This window comes from Sarcophilus harrisii, chromosome 2 (assembly GCF_902635505.1).
Source record: "Sarcophilus harrisii chromosome 2, mSarHar1.11, whole genome shotgun sequence".
NCBI classification, from domain to species: domain Eukaryota; kingdom Metazoa; phylum Chordata; class Mammalia; order Dasyuromorphia; family Dasyuridae; genus Sarcophilus; species Sarcophilus harrisii.
In genome coordinates this window covers 510,107,874-510,123,415 of record NC_045427.1, presented here as the reverse complement: position 1 = coordinate 510,123,415, position 15,542 = coordinate 510,107,874, and the positions used below count along the sequence as shown (strand labels likewise).

The 15,542-nt window shown below is 36.4% G+C and overlaps 1 protein-coding gene across 1 annotated transcript in view; it reads left to right on the top strand.

The window, feature by feature from the left end:
• The first annotated feature begins 5,681 nt into the window (after positions 1 to 5,681).
• ALDH1A2 (aldehyde dehydrogenase 1 family member A2) overlaps positions 5,682 to 15,542 on the top strand; it is a 111,244-nt gene continuing 101,383 nt past the window's right edge. Inside the window, exon 1 of the mRNA XM_003755713.3 lies at positions 5,682 to 6,073. Within this exon, the coding sequence (XP_003755761.1) occupies positions 5,957 to 6,073 (117 nt within the window). The 5' untranslated portion in view covers positions 5,682 to 5,956. The remainder of the gene's footprint in view (positions 6,074 to 15,542) is intronic.

Sequence of the window (15,542 nt, the reverse complement as noted above, 5' to 3'; positions counted from 1 at the left end):
CACTTACTAGCTGTGTGACCCTGAGCAAAACATTCAACCCTGTCTGTCTCAGTTTCCTCATCTGTCAAATGACTTAGAAAAGGAATTAGCAAACCACTGCAGTATCTTTACCAAGAATACCTCAAATGGGATTATGAAGAGTTTAATAGAATTGAAATCATAAACATGTGCCAGCCAGTATACTAAGCATTTTATAAATATTATCTTGGTGTTATTATAATTCTCATTTTACAAATGAAGAAACAGAGGCACAAAGGCTAAATCACCAGAAGACTTTTTTGAATGTAGTTCCTATAGGAATTTGTTTTGCTTAACTAACTATATATGTATGTATGTATATAATATAACTATATATAAACAGTTTTACTTTTTTCCCCAGTGGAAGTAGAATAAAGATAAAATTAACTGTTAATTAATTGAAATGAAATAAAATAGAATATTCTAGTAAGGAAAAATAGATTTTAGCATTATTTTCATATGTTTTTGAACATTTAAACATAAGTGGTTTGGCCAAAAGCTATTCTCTATTTGCTATTAAAACAAGAGAAAATCAATAAGATTTAATATACAAACCACAAACCAACTGTTGCCTACCTGATCTCTAGAATAAAGCATGTTTCATATTTTTAAGGGAAAACGTTTTTACTTAGTTAGTTGTATATTTTACCCAAATAGTTTTTGGCTTATATTTAAGCTAATAGGTCCTAACCACACCCTCTTCCCTGCTCCATCAGATGACCACTAGGTGTCACGCTAGCAGTCTTAAAATACAAAATCTTAGGGTTGGAAAACATTTCAGAGGCAATTTTTTCCAGCTCATATCTGAATAAAGATTTTTTTCTTTAGCATGTGAGATAAGTGTTCCTTCCCTTATCAATCAGCCCATCCATTTTTGCATAGTTCTAATTAATAGCTTTTCCTTATATCAGGACTAAATATGTACCTCTGCAATTTGCACCCATTATGGCTCTTAGTTGTGCCTCTGGGACAAAACAGAATAATTCTAACACCTCTTCTTCATTCCAGACTCTTAAAACAAATACCTAACATATGTGCTCTTTTACATTTTCTCTTTTCCAAACAAACCATTCCCAATTTCTCCAATTGATCCCCATGTATCCTGATATTGAAGTTCTTCACCATTCTAGTTGTCCTCTGTATATGCTTCAGTCTTTCAAGATCCTTTTCAAAATGTGGCAACAAGAACTTATAATAACACAGTCTACCCATGGTAGAGTACAGTGAAATGATTGCTATTAAAACCCCCAAAATTATGATCCTCTCTTGACATAGACCAAGGTTACACTTTGGTTTTTGTTTTTGTTTGTTTGGTAGAAGGTTAGAGAAAGTTGCTATAACAATGTTGTATAGTCATATAATTTGCTTACATTTGAGTAATGTTATTTAACTCCCTCAACATTTATTAAGTGCTTATAGAATACAAAGCTCTGAATGAAGCACTGGAGAAGATACACAGTTTAAAAAGACCCACTTGTTCTACTTTTTGGAACCTTATATGTTTGGGATAGGGGAAAGAGCCCTGGGAAAAAAGAAAGTCCACATAACCCACACACATAGGGATTTCCAACTACTGGCTCATAACTAAAAAAAGGAGAGAAAAGAAAAACAAAACTAGATTCCTCTAAATTAGAATAAACAAATCATAGATGCATAAGCACTATCATGGAGAAAGTTACAGATAAAATGATAGAATGTTGAAACTTTCACACACACTGAGAATATTGCTGAACATATTCAATTATTTTTCAATTGTTTCTGACCCTTTGTGATCTTATTTGGAGTTTTCTTGGCAAAGATAACGATGTAGTTTGCCATTTCCTTCTTCAGTTCATTTGACAGATGAGGAAACTGAGGCAAATAAGGTTAAGTGATTTGCTCAGGGTCACACAGCTAGTAAATTAGATTGGAATTCAAAAAGAAGAATCAGACTTCATGTCCTGCACTCTATCCACTGGATCACCTAGCTATTCCTTGTGGAATATAGTAAGCCTTAATAAAGATTTGTTGATTTAAGTTAAATGGGGGTATATTAAGTTTTTTGCTTGAATTGATTAGTAATAATAATTAAACATGATCAAAACAATATTAGGAAATACAGGATATAAAATAATATATTAAGATATATAGAATATAAAAGTCATACAGGACATTATCTTGTTTTACAGTTTTACAATCTAAAGGGAAATCTATGAATTCTGACTATAACACAGTACTAGCTATGGACAAATCAGTTAATTTCTCTAAGTTTGTTTCAGAGTATCAGGCCTGGAATCATGAAGAAGGGCCTTAGTGAATTCAAATCTGACCTCAAACACTTACTAGATATGTTACCTTGGGCAAATCATATAGCCTTACTTATCTCAGTTTCTTCATCTGGGAGAAGGAAATAGCAAACCATTCCAGTACCTTTTTCAAGAATGCCCCAAATGGAGTCACAAAGAGTTGACACAACTGAAAAATATGATTGGACAACAAAAATGGGGACAAAAATAACACAGGGGATCTCACAATGTTATGAGTCTCAAATGGGATAGGTTTGAAAAGTGCTTTGCAAATGCTAACACACTATGTGTCAGGTGTTATTACTATGAATTAATCAGAAAATGCAAGGATAGTATAGATATTTTACTTAATAAAATGATCTTTTAGAATGATCTTTCCAGAGTAGTACTTTTTGGAATGTATAGGAAAATGCATTCTTTTCTGAGCAATGAATCAAAAAACATTTATTAAACAATGTGTCAGGTATGATGCTAGGCCTTCAGGATACAGAATGGAAAGAAATTTCTCTTTTTTTTACACTAGACCTCTGATTTCATCATTCTGTGAAGCTCCCAGTGAAGGACATTAGTGAAGATCATAAATTCATAGATTTAGAGCTTACAGAAACTTTTGAGGTCAGATGAAGAAACTGAGGTATTGAGAGGTTTTACCCAAATCACATAGTTTAAGTAAGAAACTGAGGCTAGATTTGCATACAGGACTTTCTCACTCCAAGTCCAATGCCCAAACTACTAAGCTATGTGCTTCTCTCTTTTTTTAAATTTTAGGGAGATTTTTTTTAAATCAAAATTTTTCTTTCCCCTTTTCAAGTGTTAGTACTTTGTAAAGTACTTTAAAAGTATATTGACTAGTCCTTGGCAAGGCTTCATTTTATTATGTTAATATATAACATAACAATTCAATTAATTAATGATTTCATTTTCAATTTATACCAATATACCCTCTCCTTCTAGACTGTGAATTCCTTTGTATAGTCCTCCATTCCTAATGGAATATTCTGCACATAGTAAGTGCTTAATAAATTTTTTTGAATTATTCCATAGTCATTTTTTTCCCAGGAAGGTTTCTACCTTCTTATTATCTCCTTTCCCCCTAAACCAACCAGATTTTGCTTTTTCCACGTAAATAAATCCTCTCTTCACCTACATCTTTACTCATTCACTTAATGTAAAGTAGCTTTTGTGTGCCAGTGGAGTTTTGGCAAACCACTAAGGATTTTCCCATCTCCTTTCAAACTAGTAATATTTCCTTAAACAAGTAAAATAATCTAGACTTTATGACACTGGAATTTTGTATGGGTGAGCTACCAAAAAACTCAAGTTTTCTCTTTCATTTTTAACTCCTTTTCATTAAGGGCCTGGATGGTAATTAGACTTCCATAATTCAGGTTGACATTCAGATGAACAGGTTTGATATAGAAAGGACAAATAACAGGGGCTACCCAATTGTTTTCTAAAACCAATGGAATTGTAATTTCAATTGTTTCTTAAGTGGTATGGGGAATGTGCTTTACCTCCAAAGTGAGAAGCTGAGAGCATAATCCCATAATTCTTGTCAGGCTGAGGTTAGGGGACTTGGTTTAAGGGAGGAAGAAAAAGTGCCTCTCCCCCCTCCATACTTTCTGCTCCACATTTAAAGACTGAGCCCAGGAGAGGCTGTGGTATTCTCTAAATTTGGTGGGGAGAGGAAGGGGAAGATGGCTTTTTTTTTTTTTACAGGCAAACAAAAGGGTAAGGAATGTAAAAAGTAAATAAAAAGAAAGATTAATGGATAGAAAAGGGAATCACAAAGCAAAGAAGCCTGGATGTGGAGCGTGGAGTCATAAATTCATTGGATTTAGGGTCAGTGATACAAATAAAAAACACGAAGAAGGGCTTTTGCGAAGAAAAAAGAAAGAAAGGAAGGAAAGGAAGAAAGAAAGGAAAAGGAAAGAAAGAAAGAAAAGGAAAGGAAAGAAAAAAAGAAAAGCAGGAAATTAAGGAGAAAGATAAGAAAGCCAGAATAGTGGGACTAAGGAACCTTTTCCAGCCTGGTGTGCAAGCCTTGGTCCTCTCTTCAGTGAGTTCTGGGTCCGGCAGAGGGCAGCAGCTTAACAGGAGAAAATGCCCAGAACGCCTGGGTCCCGGGACAGAGCTGGGGGGGGGGGGGGGGGGGGGGGGGGGGGGGGGGGGGGGGGGGGGGGGGGGGGGGGGGGGGGGGGGTGGACAGAGGGCGTGTGCAACTTTTGACAAAGGGAGGAGAAAGTTTTCATCTGGCACTAAAGCTTGCGGGGCTCCGGCTACCTAAAGTAGAGGGCTTCAGCATGTTAGACATTTTGGCGAGGGAAGTTTCTCGAGGGGAAGTGTCCACCCCATCCCTTCCCAACTCAGCTCCAGTGTCGTTTTACTTCTAGTCTAAGATTGGGGTGGCGAGGATTTCTCCTTCTGCCTTCAGTGCCTCTTTGGGAAAGACTGCGGAGTTCCACCACTTAGGCTAGCGTGAATGCTAGTGTGTGTGTGTGTGTGTGTGTGTGTGTGTGTGTGTGTGTGAGTTTATGTGGAACTCCAGGATACTAAAGAAATGGATAATGCCTTTCCCACTTCTTTCCTGAGAGGGAGAAACCAGTTCCACGTCACGTCTAGGCTTCTCTCCGAAGCCGTTAACCCAAGCCCCAGCTGGAGAAGCGCACCCCGAACTGGGGACACGCAGGGAAGTGCTACTAGCCCTGGCAGTTACCTTGGGCATCACGCTCTGGTCTCCTTCCGCACCCTAAGGGAAAGTTGTACCCAGATCCTGGACCGCTGCGAGGAACAAGGGGAGCGCAACCTGCGCTCCCTCCTGCAGGCCCCCAGCGAGAGCCGGGGAAACAGCTTGCGGAGAGAGTTTTTACAAGCTTCATTGGCCAGGGCAAAAACAGTTGGGTCACTTCCCACAGCCCCCCTTGTTCTCTATCCTCCCCCTCCCCCTATTTAGCACTTGGTTGCTAATTCACTTCTCCAAAACTAGCCAACTCCGCTCTCTTAAGTGAAGACTCTCTGCTTATGCACCCCCTAAGGTTTCTTCCCAGGTGCGCCTAGTTCCGAGGTGCTAATTCTGCTTAAAGGATGAGGGGATAAATCTCTCCACTCGGCCCGCCCCCATCCCGCCTCCCTCTCTCCCAAGTACCTAAGATCCTAGGGCTCTTCTCCCCACCCTCCCCATCTTTCTGTCAGGATTGGGGGATGGGAGTCCACGGAGGGGATACTTTGGATCTGGGGAGCAGTAATTGGGAAAAGTGAGGGATGTGGGGGTAGGGGACACGGTGGGGGCAGTGGGGGTGGAGGAGGGGCGGGGTGGACTTGACCAAGCGCGCGTCCGTGACCTGTTGCGTGCTGATTGACTTAAGCCTTTCTCCCTGATCGGAGCTGAGTGGTTTATGTAAATAGAGGATTTTAATTCTATCGTCCTAGGTAGGATGGACCAGCCCCCCTTGCCTCTGCCCTCATGTCCAATAAGAAGAGACCCAGCTTGACACCTGCCTATATACAGAGCGAGAGCTAAATCTTCCACACCGATCCCCGGGACATATATATTATATATATACACATATACACACTTGCCTCTCTCTATATATGAGAGCTAGAGAAAATCCAAGGCAAGGGAAAAGGGGTGTGTGCTAGGAAACCCCAAGATCATGACTTCTAGTAAAATTGAGATGCCTGGAGAAGTGAAGGCAGACCCTACCGCACTGATGGCATCACTGCACCTTTTACCTTCGCCCACACTCAACCTTGAGATCAAATATACCAAGGTAAGTAGACACCACTGTCCTCTTCTGCCCGGGCTCCCTTCTGGAGGAGGGTTTTTTTTTTAATTGATTAATTTGGGGAGGAGGGGAAGCAATGAGCTGAAAGAGCCTAGAGGTTCATTCTTGTCTGACCTCCCCAGATCCTGCGACTGAATTACCAAAGAAACTGCTTTGTGCCACAAGGACTCTTAGCAGATTCGCAGAGATCCTGGGAAGCTCCAAGCTGGTGGATGCAGGATAGCCTCTTTTCTCCCTTTTGCTATTCTAGTGATCCTCATACATTTATTCCTTTTGCTTCTAACTGCTCAGAGAAAGTTTTATGAACAACCTCAACTTTTCAGAGTTAAAGGAAAGGGTCTTCTTTTCCAGCTAAACTTCTTTGCCCCAAGGGGCTTCTTGGTTTTTCACATCTTTAAGTACTCCAAGGGCGCTCCTTTCTGCCAGACTTTTTTACGTTGGACGAAGTCTCACAGCTAATTTTGCCCTTGAATTAACATTGTTGTGGGTGTCTCTTTTTTTCCGGTAGAAAATTTTGAAGACGGAAAATATTGTGCTTATTTAAAGAATTGCAAGAACACTAATAATATAACGTAGCTCTGATACTTGCCAGCATTTCATTTGAATTTTGCAGAAAGTGACTTTTCTCTAAGAACCTTAAAAACTAAGCATTTTAAGTGTATGCTAGCAGGTTCACTTTGGAGTTCAAGTTTTTATAACCAACTTTAACATCTTGGGAGCCAAAATCTAGAAGGTTTTTTCATTCCTAAGATAAAAAAGAATACACTTTCTTCTTTTAACTGTTGTTAATAGAATTTAGTCGTCCTTAGAATTTCTTTCTACCTTTTTTTCTCCATCGAAAATTATTAGCTAAAAATTAAACCATACTTCCTGGGAGGTTTGTAAGTGACACTTAAAAAATAAAATAAAGGGAAGAAATACTATGACAGATTTCTTGTACTTGGTTTAAAAAACAAAAACAAAACTCGTCATCCTGGATTTGTCTATTTTGTTTCATGATTTTCTTCCTCTAAAAAAAAAGTTTCATCCTTTAATTTTTTAAGAAGGCCAACACTGAAAGATGTTTTCTGGCAAACGTTTCATGGTGAAACTCTATTTAGTAGGTAGATCAGTTTTTTTTTTTTCCCTCACTTTACGGTTTATGGTAAATTAAAAAAACTGAATTAAAGTGTTAAATTATAAAAGCTTTCACTTGTATTGAGGTTTAGGAACCAAATGACGATAATTCACATTATAAATGACGAATAGATTTTGTCTACCTGTTAGGGTTTTTAGGGGGATGAGGTGGAGGAGGTGACAAATCAGGGAAGAAAGGTAGAATGAAAAGTTATTAATGGTTACAGCGATTTAACCGTCTTTGCATAACAATCCTGCCAATCTTTTCTCAAATTTTGCAAAGAGGGAACAAAGCAGGGGGCGGGGAGGGGATGGAGAAATTTCCAAACATAAAAGCTTTGGTCCCCAACTTCCTCAATATTGAAATATCATTCTAATTAAAAATAAAAATGAATACCCAACAATTTTCAGTGGTTGTGGACTAGAGAAAAATAATGATGACTTTATAGGTCCACGGGGAAAAAGATTCCTTATCGGCCTATTGGGATTTGGTTTTTCTGTTCTAATTTTGGCCCCGTTTTTTGTACAGCTTCCTCAAAGAGCTAAAGTTAGTGCTGGAGCAGGTATCTGTCTCAGGTTTTAATTTTGAGACTCCTCAGGTTCTCTTGTTCAGTTGGACTCTTACTCCTCCTTCTACCTCCTCCCCTTTCCTCTCTTGCCGGCTGCTGTAGGAAAGACAACTGATTTATAGCTAATTGGAGCCTTTAATGTGAAGTCTTGGCTGTAGACGACTTTTATCTGGTATCCACTTTCCCACTTATTACAAAGAAAAACAATTAGAAATGAAAGAATGGATTGCAACCTGATTCTTTAATTTGTGGGGAGGAGGCACTTCATTTCTTGCCTGAAAAACAACTCCCATAAACACTAATCCAAAGGAAAGCACTTTCCCCCAAACTTGTAAAATCAGATATCTGTGAACATTCCTAAAAGTTTTACTCTTTTGTTTTTTAGCCCGGAACCCTAAACTTGCATATATATTCCAGGCAGTGAGGCAAAGCAAATTTTAAAATCCTGAGCACAAATTACGATAATATTTGTTTTTTCTTCTTTCTTGATAATTTAGGATTGTAGTTCCTTACCCCAGGGTAAAACAAGAAAAAGGGGAAAAAGCCATTCCAGTGATGTCCTGAACTCTAAAATAAATACAATTTGCAAATATTAGTTTCAAAAAATGGTCCAATGTAAAATGGATAATTAGAAAAATGATAACCACCTTAGGAGCTTCTAAAATAAAGATATACATTTAAAGTCTCACAGTTTTAAGGTTCATTAAATAACAAATATAAAACAGGCCTTAGATTTCTATTATCTTTAGGTAGCATGTGATATGAAAGGAAAAAGTCCCTTAAAGAACCATTTTGCCATCTCAAGTGGAGAAATCTCTTGTGAGTGATATTACTTATAATTTTGTTTATCCTTAGGGAACATCATATTTCATTGCATGCAAATAAATGATTAGATAAGGATAGCTGGAAATTTTTTTATGTGTTTAGATTGGTTTTATTTATCAAAAGACATTCATTTTTCTTTCTAAAATAAGATTTTGACATCCTCCCTGTTAAGAGCCTTTTATTTAATTGCTTATCCAGGAGACTTAGCTAAGGCAATTCTGTCAGTTTAGCACTGAACTAAAATTCTCTCTCTCTCTCTCTCTCTCTCTCTCTCTCTCTCTCTCTCTCTCTCTCTGTCTCTCTCTGTCTCTCTTTCTCTATTTATGTTTGTCTGTCTATCTGTCTTTCTTTTTCTCTCATATCTGTCTGTTTACCTACCTGTCATCTAATCTCTATCTCAATAGATGTTTAAATTCCAACTTTGGGATACTTAAGAGAGCCAAGGTTCAATGATTTTGCCCCCAAATCAAACCCATCATTACTTAGGTTGCTGCAGAAAAAACCTCTGAAACTTTTCATTGACCTTAAGGTGAAAACCAAATCCTGAATCAGAGGATGTTGCTGAAAGCTCCATTATCTCCAGTAAGAATGATGTCCAATAGTACTACCTCTTTTTGAGGAGAGTATCTATTCTTACATAATATCTATTATTAGTTGTACAGTGTAGTTACTTAGGGTCTAAGGGTTTGGGTCAATTTCATTTGAGGTGTGTGTGTGTGTGTTGATGATGATGATGATGGTGGTGATTCTAAACAGAAGAGACTTCATTGAAGAGAGGAGCCATTAGAGAAGGAAGAAGGAACCCAGATAAAGTAGTAGTAAGGAACTAGTTTGAAGGGAAACGTCATCTGTTTTCCCACAGGGACATCTCAACAGTTAGGGGATTTTAGTAAACTTTAACTAAAACTTGCTAAATTCAGGATTTAGAATGGGATGGGACCTTAGAAAATTTGTAGTACAATACCTTCATTTTGCAGATGAAAAAATAAGTCAAGCAGAGTAGTTACTTATTTACCCAGCATCACACAGTTGGTATGTGGAAGAGTGGGATTTTGAATCAAGGCCTTCTGAATTCAAATCCATACTATTTTGTACTATATCATGCTTGCTGTCACTAATAATAAAATCCTATATTTAATTGGCTTGATTATAGACTATTGAATGTCTAAGGCAATGTACCCAACCTGAAGTACACATACCCGCTCCTTCAGGAATTACCTGAAGCCTTTCAAGAGTGTGTGAGAATTATTTGGTAAATAATTATATTATCCTGTTGAAGTATTTCAAAACTAGTAATGTTTGATGAAGAAAAGAGATACCCAATAAAAATTTCTTTATAAAATTAATTTCATTTTATTTCTATGTATGTGTATAACTGGTAAATTCTAGAATTTATTTCCTTTCATAATGAATAGGAGGTAATGGAAGGTTTATTGATAATTAAGGAATATGGGGACTAAAAAGAGAGGGAACACATTGCTAAAGCTGTGGGTTATTAATTTCTTTTTTTTGGATCATGGACCTCTGATATTCTGGTGAAGACTATTGATTGCTTTCTCATATAAATGTTGTTATTTTTAAAATTGATAACAGAAAGAAATGCTAAATTTCAGCAAAAGATTAATGAAAGTAACTATCTATATCGTTTTTTTTCCCATCCAAATTCACAGTCCTTCTATAAGCTTTCCATGGATTACATCTGGGGTCTGTGAACACCATATTAAAAGCTGTTATAGGTGAACAAATAGAAATCATTGATTGGTTTTTGCTTAATTTGTGCCACTAAAATAATTTCTTCCAGATTCTAGTAGGGTTTTTTTGGGAAACTTGTCCTTATCCTCCTTATACTTTCTTTTCATTATAGCCGCTGCTGGGCATTAATAGCTTTCCTCATTAGGCTAATGACCTATCTATATATCACTTTTCTCCTGAGAACATATGAATTCAGACACTATTTTTATTGATATGTCATTCAAATTGTTCCAATATGTGTTGGGTTTCTCAAAGTTTAATTTGTTCATGTATTATTTAGATTAATTAGGACTTCCTGAAAAGTCCTAAAAAGCCAAAATTAATGCTACATTTGTGGTTCTCTGGAAACATTATTTGACTTGCCATGAATCCTTCTTAGAGATATTGATGGAACAGTTTAAAGTCTCATAAAATAATTAGTCCTTTAAAAAAATAAGTGCAGGGAATTGAGGAAAGAGTCATTGTTGAATTGTGTGAAATACTTTTATTGTCATTAACCATCATGGGGACCATTGTTCACATGCAGTGGAAACTTTGTTGAATTGCACTGAATTCTAGAATCAGGTTCATGGTATGCCTGACCATGCCATTCCTTGATCAGAAACCCTTAAGTGGCTTCCTAGACCTTGAGAAAAAAAAAGGCAAACTCCTTTGTCTAGCATTTTAAGGCCCTTCACTATATCATATGGTATGTTTACTATGTAATATTATGCTGTTGTACTGACTTGTGTCATATTTCATATATCACATTATATCATATCATATCACATGACATTATATTATATTGCATTGTATTATATTAATCATTTGTTCTTTAGCTATACTTTCACTCTTTCATCTCCATGAATTTTCCATATACCATTCCCTCTGCTCAAATACACTTTCTCCACATCTTATCCCTTAAATTCTGTCTTTTCCTACTATCCCTGGCACAGGTTGTACTTTTCTTCTATGAAGTCTTCCCTCCGTCCCCCAGCTAAAAGTGATCTGCTCCTTTTCAAATGTTCTTATCTCAAAGTCATCATTTTGTCTGGATCTTTCTTTTACCCCTTTGTCACATTCTACCTTGACTCTTATTTTTTTGTATTTGGTGATCAGATCCTTCTTGAGGATTGCTTTTTATCTTGTGATAACACAATGAGCTTTATAAGTATTTTGTTGAACTGAATTGAAAGGGAAAGAGAAAAAAGATAAAAATGGAAGCTTTGGTGGAAGGAAGGAAGAAGGGAAAACTAAGAGCTTGATTTTGGGATTCAAAAGTAACTAAGCAGGACTCTTGTTTGGTCTTTGCTAATAGACATTTGAATTGATCTTTAGGATCTACCACACAGAGTAGCTTCAAGGATCAGATGAGATCCTATAGAAAAGTACTCTGTAAACCTTTAAAGCTTATATAAAATCAATGTACCATTATATGAGAATGTAGCCCCTGGATTTTAACCTGGGACTTTGAAAATGTTTAAGTTACAGGTGGAATTTTCCTGTAGACATTTTACTAGGAATGTTATGATAAAGCGTAATTTCTTTTGTTTCAATTCAACGAATTTCATATTGAGTTATAGTGCTCATTGAACTATGTTAACATGGGGGAGGAAAGGATGCTTTGTCCAGGTCTGGACAAATTTAAAACATTGTACCTGTCTTTAAGGAGTATAAAATCTGATTTAGAGGAATTATAGTTTGAATTGCACTATGGATGAAGAGTGAGGAGACTGATGCTGGGATCCCGAAAAGGCCCAATATACTGAGTAAACTTCCTCATCTGGGTCTTAGTTTCTGCATCAGTAAAATGGGGAGGTTGGGAGAAAATTTGGACCTCAAAATAAAATAAAAATTAATATTATTTTTTTCATATAAAAACTTTATTTTCAAAATGTTAATATATAAATAAATAATCATATATTAAAAACTCAAAAAATGAGGAAGTTGGTCAAATGACTGTAAGGCCTCCTCCATGCCTTGGATCTATGATGCTATCTATGGTCGGTCTCTACATAAAGAAAAACTTTACAAGTTTTGGAAGTCTTCATTTTCCAAGAAAACATCTACTTTGTCACATAATATGAAAAGATTTCCAAACCATTTCATCTGTCTTAGAGCTTAGGCATTGGCATTTATGACTTTCCTTTTAAAAAAATTCTTACTAATATTCCTGTTTTTGATACAACTATGCAGAGACTCCTCTGGCCAAATATGCAGGAATTGTCCATCAGGGTAATTATCTTGAATGATTAATAGAAACATATACTCCATGGGACCTTATATTCATAGAATGAGTATTTTAGTGATAAACGACTCACATAATTTTAGATTTATATGTAAGTTACATATATTTGTGCAATTTTAAGCACTTTTATTTCTGAGTTTTTGTCTGTTTTTGTTCTTGTTTTGTTATTATTACTATATATAATTTTACTCCAGTCTAATTCGGCAAATAGGGCAGAGTTAAGATTTTTTGTCTTATTTACAGGGAATGGGCTCAGGGAAGGGTAGCTGCATTGGTAATTTCATCCTACTGTGGAAACTCCCCTCACCAATCTATAACTCCTTCATCATTCATAACATTAGGAGATTTTCTGGGACAAGTCATGATTTCATGATCATATAGCCAGTATGTGTCAGAGGCACATCCTCCAATCACTAGGTCACTTACACTGTCTCTCTAGGCTGATATTATAATAGCCATGTGATAGATAAGGGAATTGAGATTAAATTACTAGTCCAAGATCCCACAATGAATTAAGGAATCCCATTTGGGGTTTTCTTGGGAAAAATTCAGAAATAGTTTGCCATTTCCTTTTCTAGCTCATTTTCCAAATGAAGAAAGTGAGAGAAACAAGATTAAATACGTTCTCCAGGATTACATAACTAGGAAGTGTTTGAGGTCACATTTGAGCTCAGGTCCTTCTGACTCCAGGAATGATGTTCTATCCAGTGTGCCACCTAGCTGCTTCAATTATCCGGACCAATTATCCAAAGACTAATGGTCACATAATCACAGCTTCAGAAATAGAAGACATTTTGGGAGTTCTTGTTTTAAAACTGAGAAAAAAATGGGGCCCCAAAAGAACAATCTCATTGAGATTTTGTCATATCCAACTCTTTGTGACCCCATTTCTTTTTTTCAAGAAATGAACTAATAAGTGTATTCCCATTAGGTCTTAAAGATGTCCCTTCCTGAGTAGCAACATACTTTACTAAACTTGATGTTTTGACTCAAGATAAATGAATTCTAATTCCCAAATTACATGATTTAGAAAGACTACCTAGCAGGAAGAAATTCTGCTTTGAAAGATAATTGGAAAGTTTCACTATTCCTTTCTTCTTACACCAGCTTGCTTTGCTCTCAATAGCTTTTCTCTGGAGCTGAACATGGAGATTTATTAGTTTTTCTAGGATGTGGTAAAAATGAACATTTGTAATTCAATATTTTCCCTTTTTAATTTTTCAGTTTTTTACAATTTAGGGAATCCTCCTTTTTCCTTGTTAGACATGACTGAAAATGACTCAACAAAATTGCTTCTTAAAATTATTAATCAAATATTGTGTAATCAATCATATTATTCCTTATCACCATGTCAGAAAATAGGTTTGCCTTCTCAATATATGCTAACATTCTAACTCATTACCATTCAATTCAATTCAATAAATATTTATTAATTGCCTACTGTTTTCAAGGCATCAAATGAAATAACAAAGGAACAAATTGTCCCTTTCCTTAAAAAGAGTTTGCAGTCTACTTTTGTTATTCTGACTTGGAAAAACTAGCCTAATTTTTTGTATAGGAATTTTGAAGGTATTAGATTCTGGGTGTGGAAAAACCTCATTTTTCTTCTCTTTTTCCCTGCTCCTTACCCTCCTTCCCACCCCACATCAATGAGGAACACTATGGGGAGATTTTGATCAATTCAGTTGTACAGTTCTTTTCTTCATACCTGAAAGTTACAAGAGAATTCTCTGAATTTTATGTATCCAGTTTCATATATTTAAAACTAAATGGATTCAGAGGTTATTTAATCCAACTTGCTCATTTCACAGATAAAGAAACCGAGGGAAGAAAAGAATGATTTGCTTACTGTCACATGACTTTTAACCCCAGTTTTTTGATTATAAACCTAGGACTCTCTTAACCTTTCACAGGGCAGCTGGGTGGTGTAGCAGATAGGTTGCCAGTCCTGGAGTCAGGAAGACTTATCTTCCTGAGTCCAAATATGGTCTTGCATACTTACTTGCATACTGCAAATATGGTTGCATACTGGTTAAATCATTTAGTCCTGTTTGCCTCAGTTTCCTTCTCTGTAAAATGAATTAGAAAATAAAATGGCAAACAATCCTAGTATAATTTTGATTAGTCTGTGAGCCCTTTCATGACAATAAAAGGCCCTTGTGACTATAATAATCTCTTTATGTGAATTTTCCACATTTTGAATCACTCTTTCTGAATCTGGTACTTCATCAGTGTGATTTTTTTTTTTTTTGTAAGGGAGCGAGAGTCACTGAATATTTTTGAGCAGAGGAATTATATAAACAAATGTATGTCAAAAAAAAGATGATTTTGATGTATGTGTATGCATATATATATTTGGTATAGTAGATAAAGTGCCATGCATAGAATCAGGAAGACTCATCTTCCTTGACTTAAAATCTGGTCTCAGACTGTTATTAGCAGTATGATCTGTACAAGTCATTTTAACCTTAACAGTTTCTTCATCTGTTAAGTGAGCTGGAGAAAAAAATGACAAACTACTCCAATATCTTTGCCAAGAAAACCGCAAGAAGAGTTGGACGTGACTAAAAAACAACTAAACAACAACATGAAGGAAGTACTGGAGAGGGAAGAGTATTACAAATATTTTGAATAGAAAAAGGACTCTGGTGAGAAAGGTCAAACTTCCTACAATTATAGAAAAGTTTCATTTTTAAAACATAATGGGGGGCAGCTGGGTGGTGCAGTGGATAGAGCACCAGCCCTGAAGTCAGGAGAGCCTGAGTTCAAATCTAATCTCAGATACTTAACACTTCCTAGCTGTGTGACCCAGGGCAAGTCACTTAAACCCAGTTGCCTCAGGGCAGGGAATATAATGAGGAACTTTGAAGTTTTGTTGTTATAATATGTATAGCTACTGACTATTGTTATAATCTACACTAGTAGGATATTTCACTAGCACAATAAATATTTACTTAGTTAACCA